This window comes from Brachyhypopomus gauderio, chromosome 10 (genome assembly GCF_052324685.1).
Source record: "Brachyhypopomus gauderio isolate BG-103 chromosome 10, BGAUD_0.2, whole genome shotgun sequence".
NCBI classification, from domain to species: Eukaryota; Metazoa; Chordata; class Actinopteri; order Gymnotiformes; family Hypopomidae; genus Brachyhypopomus; species Brachyhypopomus gauderio.
Window position 1 is genome coordinate 18,977,355 of NC_135220.1, and position 14,218 is coordinate 18,991,572.

The following is a 14,218-nucleotide window of genomic DNA, read 5'->3' on the forward strand; positions in this document are numbered from 1 at the left end:
AATGAAAATGACCCAACTAATTCAGGAAAGTATTACATTTTTTACAGTGTTCAAGTTCTGTAAAGTCAAAATAAAAATGATTATAGCAATATTTTTTTTTTCCATAACCAATACCATTCATGTATAGACAAATGCTACAGTTCTTAGTTCCACTAAGCACACTATTTCATGATTTTCATATGTTGAAAATTAATGTAACTCCTGTACCTAGTTAAAACTTTATAATTATATTAAGTGCATTTGCCCGGTGCCTTACATTGTGAAAATTATGTTATGGGAAGACTTTGTGAAAATATGTGTGTTACCTTAGAAACCAAAATGCAGCCTTGAAGCTTTTAACAGCATTTTAAGTTGTTGACAAAATGCTATACTGTATCTAGACTAAAAAGCATACCAAGAAAATACTGCCATAGGTCTGTTGTTTCTCTGAATTTCTACATGAGATACAATCTGGAATATGATATCCAAAGAAGGAGGGCAGGTCAGGACTAGAGAGTTTATAAGTAACAAGAAAACAAGTAACCTTAATGTGATTGGCTTGGCTCACCTTCAGTGAGTTAGGCTAATGGGAGACCGGTTCCACTTACAGGTGCTAACCCTGGTTTCGACAAATAAAACCACATAAATTTCTTCTCATGTATACCCAAAGGCAAAGTTTGACTGATGAGGATCAGGTCTCTGGAAGTCTGTCCTTATCTCATGGGGCTTGTAGATGTATAGATGTTACTTTGACATACACCAACATCTCTTTCCTAACCAACTTGTTTATCTTCTTGTTTTCCTCTTGCTGGGGACCACGTCAGACCCAGAGATAAGCACACGCCCGCCGCAGGGTGAGCCTCTCGCGTCTTACGTCCTCTTACACATAAAGGTCTGTTTTTATATTCATATGAATGTTGTTAGTTTTCAGCTTTTTCCAGGAAACAGCTTTATAAAGTGATTTTCTCAAAATACAGAAGAAGGAGCAAGAGTTTGGACACAGCCAGAGAAGAGGTGAGTGAGCTTTACTCTGGCAGTGTCCTCAGCTATGTGTAAACAAGTTCTGTCTTACATTATAATAATGTAGCGTTGGCTCTGCACATTATAATAGTATTCTCTTTTATTAGTTAATTAGATTTTACTTTTACGTCTATGGGGATTTTAACCCAGTTTAAATAAAGCACCCTTTTTGTGCTGTGACCAAACTGAAACCTTAAACCAAACTGTGGTCAAGTAGGCCATGGTCTTGTCAGCAGGCCAACTATACATAGTATACATGGTATACACAGTATACATGGTTGAGTTGTCTCAATACAACAGTACAAACTCAATTTAAAAGTGTGTGTTTCTGCATACCCAATCAAAGATGGCAAGCCATTCTTATTGTTAAAATCAGCCTCGCCTGAGTTTGTAACTGCGTGTTACATGCCTTTATTGGTTGGGCGTAGCTTTGTAGCATCTTACTAATCATAGCATACTGTCGAAAAACATACAAACAACCCCCCACCCAAAGAAAACAAAACAATAAAACTACCTACTGTTCTTTCAGTTTCCTCTTAGTTCACACTGCAGGGCCAAAGTCTGATACATCTTCACTGTGGGAAAAGTCTGATACATCTTCACTGTGGGAAATGCTCAGATCTTACACTACACTCAGAGGAGAGAGAAATATGGTAGGAGACATGCGCAGAGAGGGGGAGGGTGGGAGAGGGCAGAGGTGGAGATAGAGGGAGAGAGAGTGAGAGAGGGAGCAGATGTAGACGTCTCTTCCTTTTCCCGACCCTTATCTCTGTCCCCTGTGCTGTGTGTTTGTGAGGAGCGCCTCATGGGACATGGTGTTGATGTTGTCCAGTGGAAACGCTAAGCTCCTTGAATCACTGATCTAAGTCTGTTCTCACTTATGCCTGCTTTAAAAAATTTAAAGATCTGCTATTTGTTTACTTCTCCAGTAATAGGGTGCATGTTTTGCCTGAGGACAGACAGTCTTTGCTGGCGACAAACAGCAGCTGTTGTGGTTACATTACATTTGTGTGTGTGTGTGTGTGTGTACAGTGGCACAAGCACGTGTACACACATTACAGTAGCATGCAGACTGCATTCTTTACATCTGACCTCTCTGCCTGTCAGTAGCAAAGGTCATTGGATTTGGTACAACTACAAGTTAGAAAATGTGGGTTCTGTATGGGATGTGGGTGGTTTTTAATGCTCACAAATTTGTCACAAATTGTTGGGCACCATCATTCTGCCATCTGAGAGTGTCCTGGGGTGTCATACGCTGAGGAATGTCTGATGGAGTGTTTATGGAAACCACAAAACCTTTCTTTGGCTACTTTCTTCAAAACTGGAAGATTGTGTTATGAGACTCCACCATAATTCAGAATTCAGCTAGAAATATTCTTATGAGAATTAGCCGGACTTCTTCTGTTTTCATGACACTCCAAACACCTTGGTTTCCATTAGCTGAACAGTGAAGAACAGTCTCACTCTGATCAGTGATGGAGAACAGTCTCACTCTGATCAGTGATGGAGAAAAGTCTTACTCTGATCAGTGATGAAGAACAGTCTCGCTTTGAACAGTGAGAACAGTCTCACTCTGATCAGTGATGAAGAACAGTCTCACTCTGAACAGTGATGGAGAACAGTCTCACTCTGATCAGTGATGAAGAACAGTCTCACTCTGAACAGTGATGAAGAACAGTCTCACTCTGAACAGTGATGAAGAACAGTCTCACTGAACCTGAGATCACTTTACAAACTCAACAGGAAATTCAGTCAAATGGAAACACAAGAGGAAATGACCATGAATGTCCAGTCATTCAAAAACAATCAGTCTGGAATTCTATTTGGCCATTTAATAATTGTGCTCTCTCTCTCTCTCTCTCTCTCTCTCCTGCAGAGCAATATGGTCTTTCAAATGACTAGTTTCATTGAGAAAATGAAAGAAAATGTGAGTTTAAATTACTTCCATTCCATTGATCATTTATGAATTTGTATTTAACTGAGTGCAAGTAAATTTCCTTTTCTCATGAGAAAACTTTTGATGAAATCCTAGCTGCTGTGCTTAAATCAGTATAGTTTGCAGCAGACTGAGGTGTTGTTTCTGCTTTGTGGTTATAGTTTCCGATCTCTTTCTCACTTTTAGGACAGAAATATTGTGGTGTTCTATGGTTCTCAAACTGGCACTGCGCGGGGTTTTGCTACCCGCCTGGTGAAAGATGCCCAGAATTACAGTATGAGAGGCATGATAGCTGACCTACAGGAGTACAACATGGTGCTGATTTACTTTATACTGTCTATATACAATAAGAATGCATAATAGGGATATAAAGTGGTTATAAGATCATCATCATATAGTAGTTCAGATGTCCTTTTCCTGTATTTACAATTTTAGTTAGCGCTCTCTAAATAAGAGTTCACTAATCAGTGTCTGGAACAGCCACTTGGAGGTGCTATAGTTACATTACAACCTTTAATATGTCCACCATGTAGAGGGTAGCATTAAGGCATCTTGATGTCTTCCTTAGTATTTGCATAATTTTAGCTTTTGTGATATGCATTTATGGCACAAGTAGATATGAATTTAGTTCATACTTTAATAAGTTTTGCTTAATCATCCAAAAGCCTCCAATAAACACCCAGCCATTGTGTTTAAACCTTTTCTTATCTGTCTCATTACTAGTCTGAGCTATCTCGTCTGACGGAGATCGCCAACTCCCTGGCAGTGTTCTGCATGGCTACATGTGGGGAAGGTGAACCTACTGATAATGCCCAGGACTTCTATGGCTGGATGCAGGGAACGTATGACAGTCTAGAGGGTGTGCGTTTTGCAGTGAGTATGGAGGCCTTACTGTCCTCCTACACCCTGTGTTAGATCAGGTTACATAATGAATCTTATCTTTCACAACCCGTAGTTTTAATCTACAGTAGCCATCTCTGACGGGACACTTCTAAGTGTATTTTTATCTTTTCGTCTTGTTTTTTCTTTTCTTCAAACCACCATGAACATGTGTTGGATTCCAAGGAGTAACCGTACTTCAGATTGCCATATGCTTGGGAATGTGTTAATGTGTTCTCCTGTGTAATTCACAGGCTGAGCTTTGCTAGTACTAGCAGCTAATGACATGAAGTCACATGAGCCCACACATTTGTTTGAATAATCCTTTTCTGACCCCATTTCTGGATGTAATTCGTGGCAAACAAATATTGTCACTGGTCCACTGGTTCAGTGGTCCAGCTGGAGCACATGTGAGGACTAGAATACCAGGAATTTCAGGGGTTTGACTGTATTGATATCAATCAACCCACAGGCAAGTTTAAAGCTGGTGTTTTACTGCTCCATAATTTATAACACATACGACCTTGTCTAATAATCATTTAAAAGAGTCCTTGACTCTAATAGATTCTTTGAGTGTCCTCAACTGCGGCACCTCATCGGTCCTTGAACAACATCTTACCTCTCCCCACGCTTGTGAATAGTGGCTCTCTGCTGGTGTTATTCGTTGTGCGTGAGCACAGCTAATGGGATACACACCACTCCCATTGGACTCCTTCACAAAATGGGTACATCACACCTGGCCAAGACAAGCCAGTGTTACAGCCAAGTGCCTGCTTAGATGGATCTGAAGTGGATGTTAGTATAAGTGTGATAAAATGGGGGCTTTGGAACCTTCACAACACACCTGTAGAATTATAGTACAGGAGTTCCTTATTAACCCATCCAACACGTCTTTCCTTACCAGAAGTCCTGAGCTTAAGTAAAATCTACAGTCTAAAACCATTCATTCCCTGCCTGTGTGTACCTGGAATAAGAACAGACAAAACTATGAAGACTAGAAGCTTTGTGACTGAGTAAGGAAATGGAGCCTAGATTGCACACGTTTATCTGTGGTTCAGCACACGTTTATTTGTGGTTTGGCACAAATGCTCCTGGTTAGTTCCGCACAAGTGAAGCGGGTTGGGTGCTGGGTGTAACATGCTCTGTTGCTCAGCAGTTGAATGCCTGCTTCAATATATATATATATATATATATATATATATATATATATATATATATATATATATATATATATATATATATATATATATATATATAAATGCAACTAATTTGCATTACAATTGTGCTCCTACAATCGGGGGTTCTATGTCACTTATGGGATTGCTGACTAGTAAATGTAGTAAATAAATTTTTATTATAATGTGTTTTCGTCTGTTTAGTAAATAAGGCACTGCCATCACAAACTGAATTCCTTTCTGTCCCTTGTAGGTGTTCGGATTGGGGAATAAGACGTATGAGCATTTCAACACTATTGGGAAGAATACAGACCAATGGCTGTCTGATCTAGGAGCTACGAGAGTTTGTGACCTTGGCCTTGGAGATGCAGACAACAAGTAAGTGTATGCTGTTGAAAACAATGTATCGTTTTATGATATAAAATAAACAACAAAATGTTGTTCACGAAAGTAGTTGCTTTGCAGTTTGGAGGAAGACTTCGTATGTTGGACGCAGCGGTTCTGGCCAGCGGTGTGTGAGTTGTTGGGAGTGCAGGCTCCCCGGCAGGAATGCAGGTGTGCTTGTTCTCCAGGTCAACACAATCCAGGCAGCTGCAGTTGCGGCATTCCCACATCAGACTTTACATACTTGTGCATCCTGTCATGTTCACTGATTACAGTTCAGTTTTTCAATTACAGTGTTTCATAGTGCTGTAAACACAGACACTGAACCCTTGACGTCTTCTTGCAGCTTTCGTCAGTATGAACTCGTGGTCCACAACGACATCAGTGTGAGTGAGGTGTACTCAGGTGAGCTGGGTCACCTGATGAGCTTTCAGATCCAGAAAACGTGAGTTCCTGGAGTCTTTAATATTTTAATGCTGTACTCCACTTTAAACATGAGGAAGCTGAGATTTGATTCAGAATAGAATGATGAAACTATGTGGGAGACGTTTTCAGAGAGCGCTCTGAAGTCACGGGGCATTAACGTGAAACTAATGTAATGTTAATGACTAAAAAATTTTAAATAATTAAAAACAAATTTTCTTTTTTCTATGTAACAATTTTTTTATATTTACAATTGCTAATATCATGAGAATTACATTTTAACCAGTAATTGTAATTGTAGGCCTTTTAATGAGAAGAATCCCTTCTTGGCGCCTGTAATTCTTAACCGCAAACTCAACAAGGGCGGAAACCGTCACTTGATGCATTTAGAACTGGATATCTCAGGTTCTGAGATTAGGTAATGCTTATATTTCTAGAATTATACTGTATTACATTGGATTTTATTATGCAATCGTTATCAGTTTGTCTGCCTCCTTAGTACTTTGATTTATATAGCAGACACTATTATTAAAATAATCTTCCTCCCAAACCATAGGTATACTGCTGGAGACCATGCTGCTGTGTACCCTGCAAATGATGAGTCACTAGTGAACAGACTGGGGGAGAGACTGGGTGTCAACCTCGACACAATCATCACGCTCAAGAATCTGGATGGTAAACAACAGCTTGACAAACAGGTTTAAGTGGTAACAGTACATGGAGACCATTTGAAGACACGTTTGCACCTGTTTAAATTGCATTACTGATGTAAGGATGTGACAGACGCATTATTAAAAAAGTGTCTGTTTGCCTTAGTGGGTTCCGATATGCTGCACCCGTTCCCGTGTCCCACGTCCTACCGCACAGCCCTGACCCACTACCTGGACATCACCAACCCGCCGCGCTCTAACCTGCTGTTTGAGCTGGCCCAGTATGCATCGGAACCTCGGGAGCAGAGGGCGATGCGCGAGATGGCCTGTTCCTCCACCGAAGGCAAGGTACAGCTGTGGCCTCCATAGCAGCGCCGATCTAAAGACTGCGCCAACACGGGCTTTGGGTCTGAGCAGCTTGCGGGACTTGTGATTGTTAGGCACTGTACCGCAGCTGGGTGCTGGATGCAGAGAGGGATGTCCTGGCCGTCCTGGAGGACCTGCCGTCCCTGCGGCCTCCCGTTGACCACCTGTGCGAGCTGCTGCCTCGTCTGCAGGCACGTTTTTACTCCATCGCCTCTTCTGCCAAGGTGAGGCGTCCTGCTTTTGACTGGGGAGTTCTGGAAGACGTAGATATAGCACACTTAGGAGGAATGTTTTACCCATAGAGATGTTTACATTCATTCCCAATGGCAGATGGTTTTATCCAGACGTATACCACTGACCCAAATTTGCCTCATGCTGTTTTAGTTTCCAGTAGATGATACAAGATCAGTACAGCAGAAAGCAGCACACTACAGTCAGGGCTTAACTGGCGGCAGTGAATTAGGTGCTACAAGCAACAGTTAAATCATGCACCTCTGACAGCCACACGAACACAATAATACACTCAATCCTGACACACTACAGTATATTCAAGAGGAAGAGAATCTGAGGTGGGTGAAGCAGGAGGGAACTGGTGGTGAGGGACTGAGCAGACCTGTTGCTCAGACGTTCAGATAAACACAGACAGGCGACGTTTTTTTTTTCAGGTGCATCACAAAGCTTAAGTTGTTCCTTCAGGCTTTATTACTCTGAGGCTGACTGCACCTGTTCCTTAGGTCCATCCCACCTCTATACACATCTGTGCAGCTGTGGTGGAACACACCACCAAGACGGGGCGAGTCTTCAAGGGTGTGGCCACCAACTGGCTCAAAAACAAAGTTGTAACTGACAGTGGCCCAAAGCCAAATGTTCCCATGTACGTCAGGAAGTCACAGTTCCACCTGCCGCTCAGTGCCGCTAAACCGGTGGTTATGATTGGTCCGGGCACTGGCATTGCCCCGTTCATGGGATTCATCCAGGAGAGAGCTTGGCTGAAGGAACAAGGTAAAAATAAATCACAAAAACCCAAATGGAAAGTTGTTATCAGTTGTCTTTGTTCAGGAATGATCTTTTCAGTGAGTAGGATAAGAAATAACCACCGTCTTTCTCTGTTGTCTTTTTCTCATGCCACAGGCGAGGAAGTTGGCGAGACAATACTTTACTTTGGCTGCCGCCATAGACACGAGGATTTCCTATACCAGGAAGAACTGCAGGAGTTTGAAAAAACCGGGGTTCTCACTCAGCTAAATGTGGCGTTTTCTAGGCAGCAGAAGCACAAGGTGCAGCCATTTACCTCCGTGTGTATGAAAGAGGCTGGAATGGCGTTTATCTTACTGCTTCTGGCAGGTTAACAAAAGTCTGCTCAGTACCTTTAGGGTGTTTCAAGCTTTGTATTGAAATTTGAAATTTTAAGATATGAAAACATATTTATATTGCATCTGTTAAGAAATATTTTGTATTTGGCTATACATCTAGTCAAATAGACTGAGGGTAAAGTAAATGTTCTTACACAGGTCTATGTTCAACATCTCCTCAAGAAGAACAAAGAACATTTGTGGAACCTGATACACTTACATAATGCGCACATCTACGTTTGTGGGTAAGAAGCAGACATTTGCTAGTTAAATTCTCCCAGAACCTTTCCACACAGATTACATCCCAATTGGTTAAAAAGCAGTTTCCACAGATCCTGCTTAGTTAGCATCCCCAGGTAAGCTTCCGCTAATGCAGGTCTCTTGCAGAGATGCACATAACATGGCCAGGGATGTGCAGGCTACGTTCCACGCCATCGCTGAAGAGGTTGAAGGGTTAACTCACGCTGAGGCTGTAGACTACTTCAAACGGCTGGCGACTTCAGGCCGCTACTCGCAAGACGTGTGGAGCTAAACCAGAAACACTGACTTCATCACTTTCCCTACAATTTTATATGATAATTTATTTATTGTTGGAGTCTGGGTATACCACTGAAGCCATGGAGCAGAATGACAAACACAGTGTGTAAATAATGAAAATGGAGTTCCTCTGTAACAAAGTGAAGTTTCTTGTATAGGAAATGTACAAAATGAACCCTTCATAAGCTAATATGGGTTAAAAGACAGCCATCAATTCCCCATTATGTTGCAATAAAAAAAATTGTGGCAATCCTAACACACACACACACACACACACACACTCTGCTGCACAAAAACCTCCACTGGGAGAGTTAGTGTGTTCTTCGATTTTCTGAATGACCATTACCTTATTCATTTATGTGATGATATGAATGAACTTTGAATAGCTTTTGAATGGAACAATAGCTTGTAAATTAATCAAAAACATGGCACTACTGACACCTTGTTGGTTTGGCATTAGTTTGCACTTATCAGACTGAGGACGTGCGGTCTCAGGCACGTTTAGTGATAAATCATGGTTGACAGTTTGACCTCATTTATATTGTTTTGAGTAAGGTCATTGAACAAAGATTTTGTGTGTACAGCCTGAACTACCTCTTCTCCTCCCTCTTTGAGGACCTCAGACCAGTTTCTGCCCCCTGCTCTGGTGTAAGGGGGACTGCTCCTCTGCAGTTGCTGTGCTGAGACTGGGGACCAGGCCGGCAATGAGCACTGCTTAAACCTCCCTGTACTTCAGCAGTAAACATGTGTTTGTATTATGTCTTGTGTTTTTCCTGATATTCCCGATGTATTTTGGTCAGTTTTCATTGGTTCAAATTACTCATTACTGAACTGAACAGGTGCGACTGAAAACAAACAAATCCGCAAAACAAATCTACCACTAAACATGAGGGGTGTTAATAAATAAATAATGAATAAATAATCATTAATAAATAATACTGAGTCCATTCTTACTGTGTTACTAACCACATTATTCAGTACATTATTACCTCCATGTAAATAACATGAAAGGTGTGAAGATGTTACATTGATGAAAAAGTCCCTAACATCCCTTAAGTCACACAGCAAGCAGATCAAAGAGTGAGTAGTAAACTGGGTTTATGTGGAGTTAAACAGGAAGGTTAATGAGAGACAGCATGAAGACCAGTGAAAGTGGGCTTGGATTAGTCCACAAGTGAGGCTAATGCCCTGGATTTCGACACCTGTGGATTAAACAGGTCGAAGATAAAGACAAGAACAGATGTGTGTAGTGATCAGTGATCTGGTGATTGAGAGGAGGGAAGTGATCTGGGTTTGTGATTTGTGAGTGTAGTATTATTTTAACTGGGTGTCAGCTGGGATGTGACACCATGGTTACTCAGTATGCACAGTGTGAAAGTGACAGAGCTTCTTACTTGGAAATTTAGGACAAGTCTCCAAAATACTTTACTATACTTTAAATACTTTAATTCAGAACAATCACGTATTTAACTCAGTATGATTAAGGCCATAGTGTCATTGCTTATTTTCCAACATATTCAAACCCAAATATCATATTGCATGACATTAAAGTTTACATGTCAAACACTAAGAGGGAGAATAAAAGAGTGCTTACTTAACTACAAACACATTTTTACAGCTGTGATACCCTTTAATCCTCTTGTCTTACTGTGAAACAGCAGTCTACAAAATACTACAGTATTGGTCATTCTGTAAACTATGACGAGGCTTTTCTAAAATCTTGAGAATAGAATATTAGCAATAATAATCGCTTATGAAAAGTTGCTGAGTTGACCTAAACTTCATACACTCCAAAAACAAGTACCACTCCTGCTAACTGCATGAACCGTGTGAGAAAACTTTATGATCAGAACTTTTAAAAGGTGGTTCAGCTGACCAATATCTATCAAACAGAGCTGGTATGTGTGGTCTGGAGGTCTACAAAATTCTACATACACATAGTCAAAATAAAGCGAGAAATGAGCTGCTGTATGAGTGACTCTAGCCTAAAGGCACTGTGAAAACTATACTTTGGAGAGAAGAAATAACTAAAATGAAAATATCTGCTTTTTGTCTGATTTTCATGAACACTTCATTGATGACTTTATCACATTCATTTGTAGATCTTAGATGCAGTGATCCTGTAAATAATGCTTTTTCCTTTGGTAGTTTTGATGGCCTTACATAGACACCACAGCAGTCTTGGCCAGGAATTCTGTGGGAGGAGCCTGTGATGCTGCTTCTGGCAGGTTAACAAAAGTCTGTTCAGTGATATTGACAGGAGTTCTGAAGTGAGAATGGACATAAGGGGCAGAGGACATCCACAAACTGCTGGTCTGTGGAGCTGACTCATGATGACTGTGTCCAGTAGTAGACCCACACTCATGATGGCTGTGTCCAGGAGTAGACCCACACTCATGACCATGACTGTGTCCAGGAGTAGACCCACACTCATGACCATGACTGTGTCCATAACTGTGACTGTGACCGTGTCCATGACTAGTTCCAAAACCAGGCCCAAAGGCATACCCAGCATACGCTGAAGGCACCGTGTAATTCTGCTGGATGTAGGTTGAGTGTGACCAACCTTCCAGACTGTTAGGCAGGCTTCCCACAGACTGAGGGTTTAAAGCAGACGCCGGTGCGTAGGCCTGAACAGGATAGGACCCTGGAGGTGGGCTGCATCTAAAACAGTAATCAAAACATGACATCATCCACATGGTTCATGGATAGCAATGACATAAATGTGAGAAGAAAATACGCAACATTTACTTATGAAGGTATTAAAACAACTGTTAGATAATAAATAATATGGATAGGTCTTAAGTATAAGCACTGTAGTCATATGCGATCACTCACATGGTGTGCAGATCCTTTTTTCTCTCCTCTGTAGATGCAGGAATATACTTTACACCTGCCATCCTCTTCAGCCACCTGAAGGGCATTTTCTTCTCAAGCACACAAGCTTTAGACTCCGACATTTCTAACACCGAAAACCATCTCATGCCATCTGATATATATTAAGTTAAGGACATAGCATACATGTGAGTGTATTTAGCTGCCCTCTTGCCCAAAGGGATCGCTCACCTTGAAAGACACTCATATATATATATATATATATATATATATATATATATATATATATATATATATATATATTATATATACTCATAATATACTCATATTTCACCAAATATATATAAATGAAGGTATTTGTTTGTGATGGGATTTACCAAGATAGTTAGACAAGCAGAATGAAGGATACACATCTCTCCTGTGACTACAGCCAGAACGTTGCAAAGGAACGCAGTGTTACGAGTAAGCAGCGTGACAAACAGCAAGATGATCCAGGGAAGAGTTGCGGTGGGCACGCTGACACCCATCAGGAAGGCCTTCCGCATACGGGAGCCGATGGTCACCATGCCGAGCACAGCTAGAGATACCGGGATCAGGCCCGAGACGGAGGACCTCGTGGACGGAGAAAAAAGCAGTGTCTGCAGCAGCACGTGTTCTACGCCCACGAAGGTGGAGAGAAGGAACAGCTGGTGCAGGAACCGCACGGTGCCAACTCCATTCTCTAACCCACTGCAGAAGAATACCAGCAGAGCCACACCGAGGAAGAGGTGTCCCACATCTTTATGGTAGAAGGTGTAGGAGAAGAGCTTGTGGACTAAGGTGGAGACAAAGAGTTACAAGTTGAAAACGTTACACTTCACCCCAATGGTGCGTGACACATTGATCACCTAGTCGGACAAGCTAAGGCAGTTTCCTCCCAAGTTCATATTTCTAGACTGATCGGGCGGACGTTGGAGGGATTATTATTAATATTTCATGTCGTTATGGCTTAATAACAAGCCAGCTAGATGTACAGCAGAGGATGAATGCGTGAATGTTAGCTAGATGTTGAAACAGCTTTGTTGAAGTCACAGAAGTAACATATGTGAATGTTATAATGCATGTTTGTGTAATAAGGTCTTACTGTGGCCGCCGAGAACCACGTTGGAGTCGAGGCTCAGCAGATCTCCAGAGATGTGGAGATACTTCGTGACGATGGTCAGGACACAGGACAGTACGACCACCAGCGCTATCCCACTTGTAAACTCCAACGCTGACACGAAATTAGAAAACTTCTGCAGCCCTTTAATAAACGTTTTGCGCATTTTCAAGTTGAAGTCTATGGCATAACTTTTGCTTACAAAAACAATGTGATCGAATAAAATAGCGAAGCATGAGGTCAGAATGAATTATTATTGGGAAAACATGAGGACGCGTTTGTTGTTGATGAACTTCCGCGTTGAAAAAAATGTTGTCTTCAAGATTGTTCGATTGCGCAAAATTTACGCAGTCGTGGCTAGTCCTGTCCTGTTCAGTAATATCTGTCAGTCAAATTTACAAAATATGTGTTAATGTGTTAAGCATGTTTAAGACTATGGAATAGCTAAAAGCTTTTGATGAGGTTCATTGTCTGTGGGTAAGTTATGCAATCTAAAAAAATAGATCAATATGTCATACTTGTGTCATATTTACACTGACACAAGAGCAGGTTGAAAGTAAGGTTCAAGAGAAGTGAACAAATATGTAAGTAGTTAATTTAAAAAAATCTGAATAGTTGATTGCTTGTCCCATGAACAAGTCCAGCAATTGCTGCGGCAATGATACCAATGATATATATATATATATATATATATATATATATATATATATATATATATATATATATATATATATATATATATATATATATATATAGCAGTAGTATATATATATATATATATATATATATATATATATATATATATATATAGCAGTAGTATATATATATATATATATATATATATATATATATATATATATATATAGCAGTAGTAGTAGTATATATATATATATATATATATATATATATATATATATATATATATATATATATATATATATATATAAACTCTAGAAGCAGAGGTCAAGACTGTGATGATGGTGCAGAGACAGAGTTTTGTCCGTTATGCACAAAGCTGATTATTCAAATGTTGAATCCACAAGCCATGAACCAAGAGGAAAAAAGCCGTATCAGTGCCTGCAAAAAGGAGAAGGTATTCGAGTGCCCGTTGTAGTAGAGGGCCCCAAGTGCCCATTGTAGTAGAGGGCCCCAAGCTGATAAAGAACCCCCAAACTGTTTTGCTTGGAAGTGCTATACACCTCACGGGCTTGTTGATGTGTAGAGAGACAACAGAGTCATTATTTCAAATCACCAAAGCTTTATTCTCAAGCAAAAATATCTTTGGAGATCTTAGAGCACAGTGCAGTGTGTAGCAGGTAGTAAGATCTGAAAATTAATATTGTCACTCCATCCAGAACATGTGCCACTGAATGGTGTGTACAATCTTCTTTTAATACCAAGTATGGAATCAATTTGCACATTCTATAGAGTTTGCTTTGCCAATCTTCTAAGTTCCTCATATAGTACATATGTTGCAATTGGATTTTCATTGTCCCTTCTGCTGACTTCACATGATCAGCATATCTTACTTTAAGGACCTTATC

The 14,218-nt window shown here is 40.5% G+C and overlaps 2 protein-coding genes across 9 annotated transcripts; one reads left to right on the forward strand and one right to left on the reverse strand.

The window, feature by feature from the left end:
- The first annotated feature begins 227 nt into the window (after nucleotides 1-227).
- On the forward strand, nucleotides 228-8,895 carry pora (P450 (cytochrome) oxidoreductase a). Of its 8 annotated transcripts, none has more exons than XM_077020283.1 (17): nucleotides 228-833; nucleotides 921-993; nucleotides 1,529-1,652; nucleotides 2,876-2,926; nucleotides 3,122-3,250; nucleotides 3,659-3,808; nucleotides 5,243-5,367; nucleotides 5,455-5,544; nucleotides 5,720-5,818; nucleotides 6,098-6,214; nucleotides 6,353-6,471; nucleotides 6,613-6,794; nucleotides 6,887-7,036; nucleotides 7,547-7,814; nucleotides 7,944-8,089; nucleotides 8,324-8,409; nucleotides 8,552-8,895. In XM_077020283.1, exons 3-17 carry the CDS (start codon nucleotides 1,611-1,613, stop codon nucleotides 8,694-8,696), a joined length of 1,899 nt encoding a protein of 632 aa, XP_076876398.1. In that variant the 5' UTR covers nucleotides 228-833; nucleotides 921-993; nucleotides 1,529-1,610; the 3' UTR covers nucleotides 8,697-8,895. The 8 variants fall into 8 exon arrangements, with proteins under 8 accessions (XP_076876398.1, XP_076876402.1, XP_076876397.1 ...); XM_077020282.1 differs by lacking the exon at nucleotides 1,529-1,652 and having other exon boundaries at nucleotides 649-674; nucleotides 804-833; XM_077020285.1 differs by lacking the exons at nucleotides 1,529-1,652; nucleotides 6,098-6,214 and having other exon boundaries at nucleotides 649-674; nucleotides 804-833.
- Nucleotides 8,896-10,122: 1,227 nt separating this feature from the next.
- rhbdd2 (rhomboid domain containing 2) lies at nucleotides 10,123-12,990 on the reverse strand. The gene is made up of 4 exons (XM_077020290.1): nucleotides 12,660-12,990; nucleotides 11,946-12,350; nucleotides 11,540-11,690; nucleotides 10,123-11,365 (listed from the first exon to the last, which is right to left on the reverse strand). Exons 1-4 carry the CDS (start codon nucleotides 12,838-12,840, stop codon nucleotides 10,861-10,863), a joined length of 1,242 nt encoding a protein of 413 aa, XP_076876405.1. The 5' UTR covers nucleotides 12,841-12,990; the 3' UTR covers nucleotides 10,123-10,860.
- Between the last annotated feature and the right edge of the window lie 1,228 nt (nucleotides 12,991-14,218).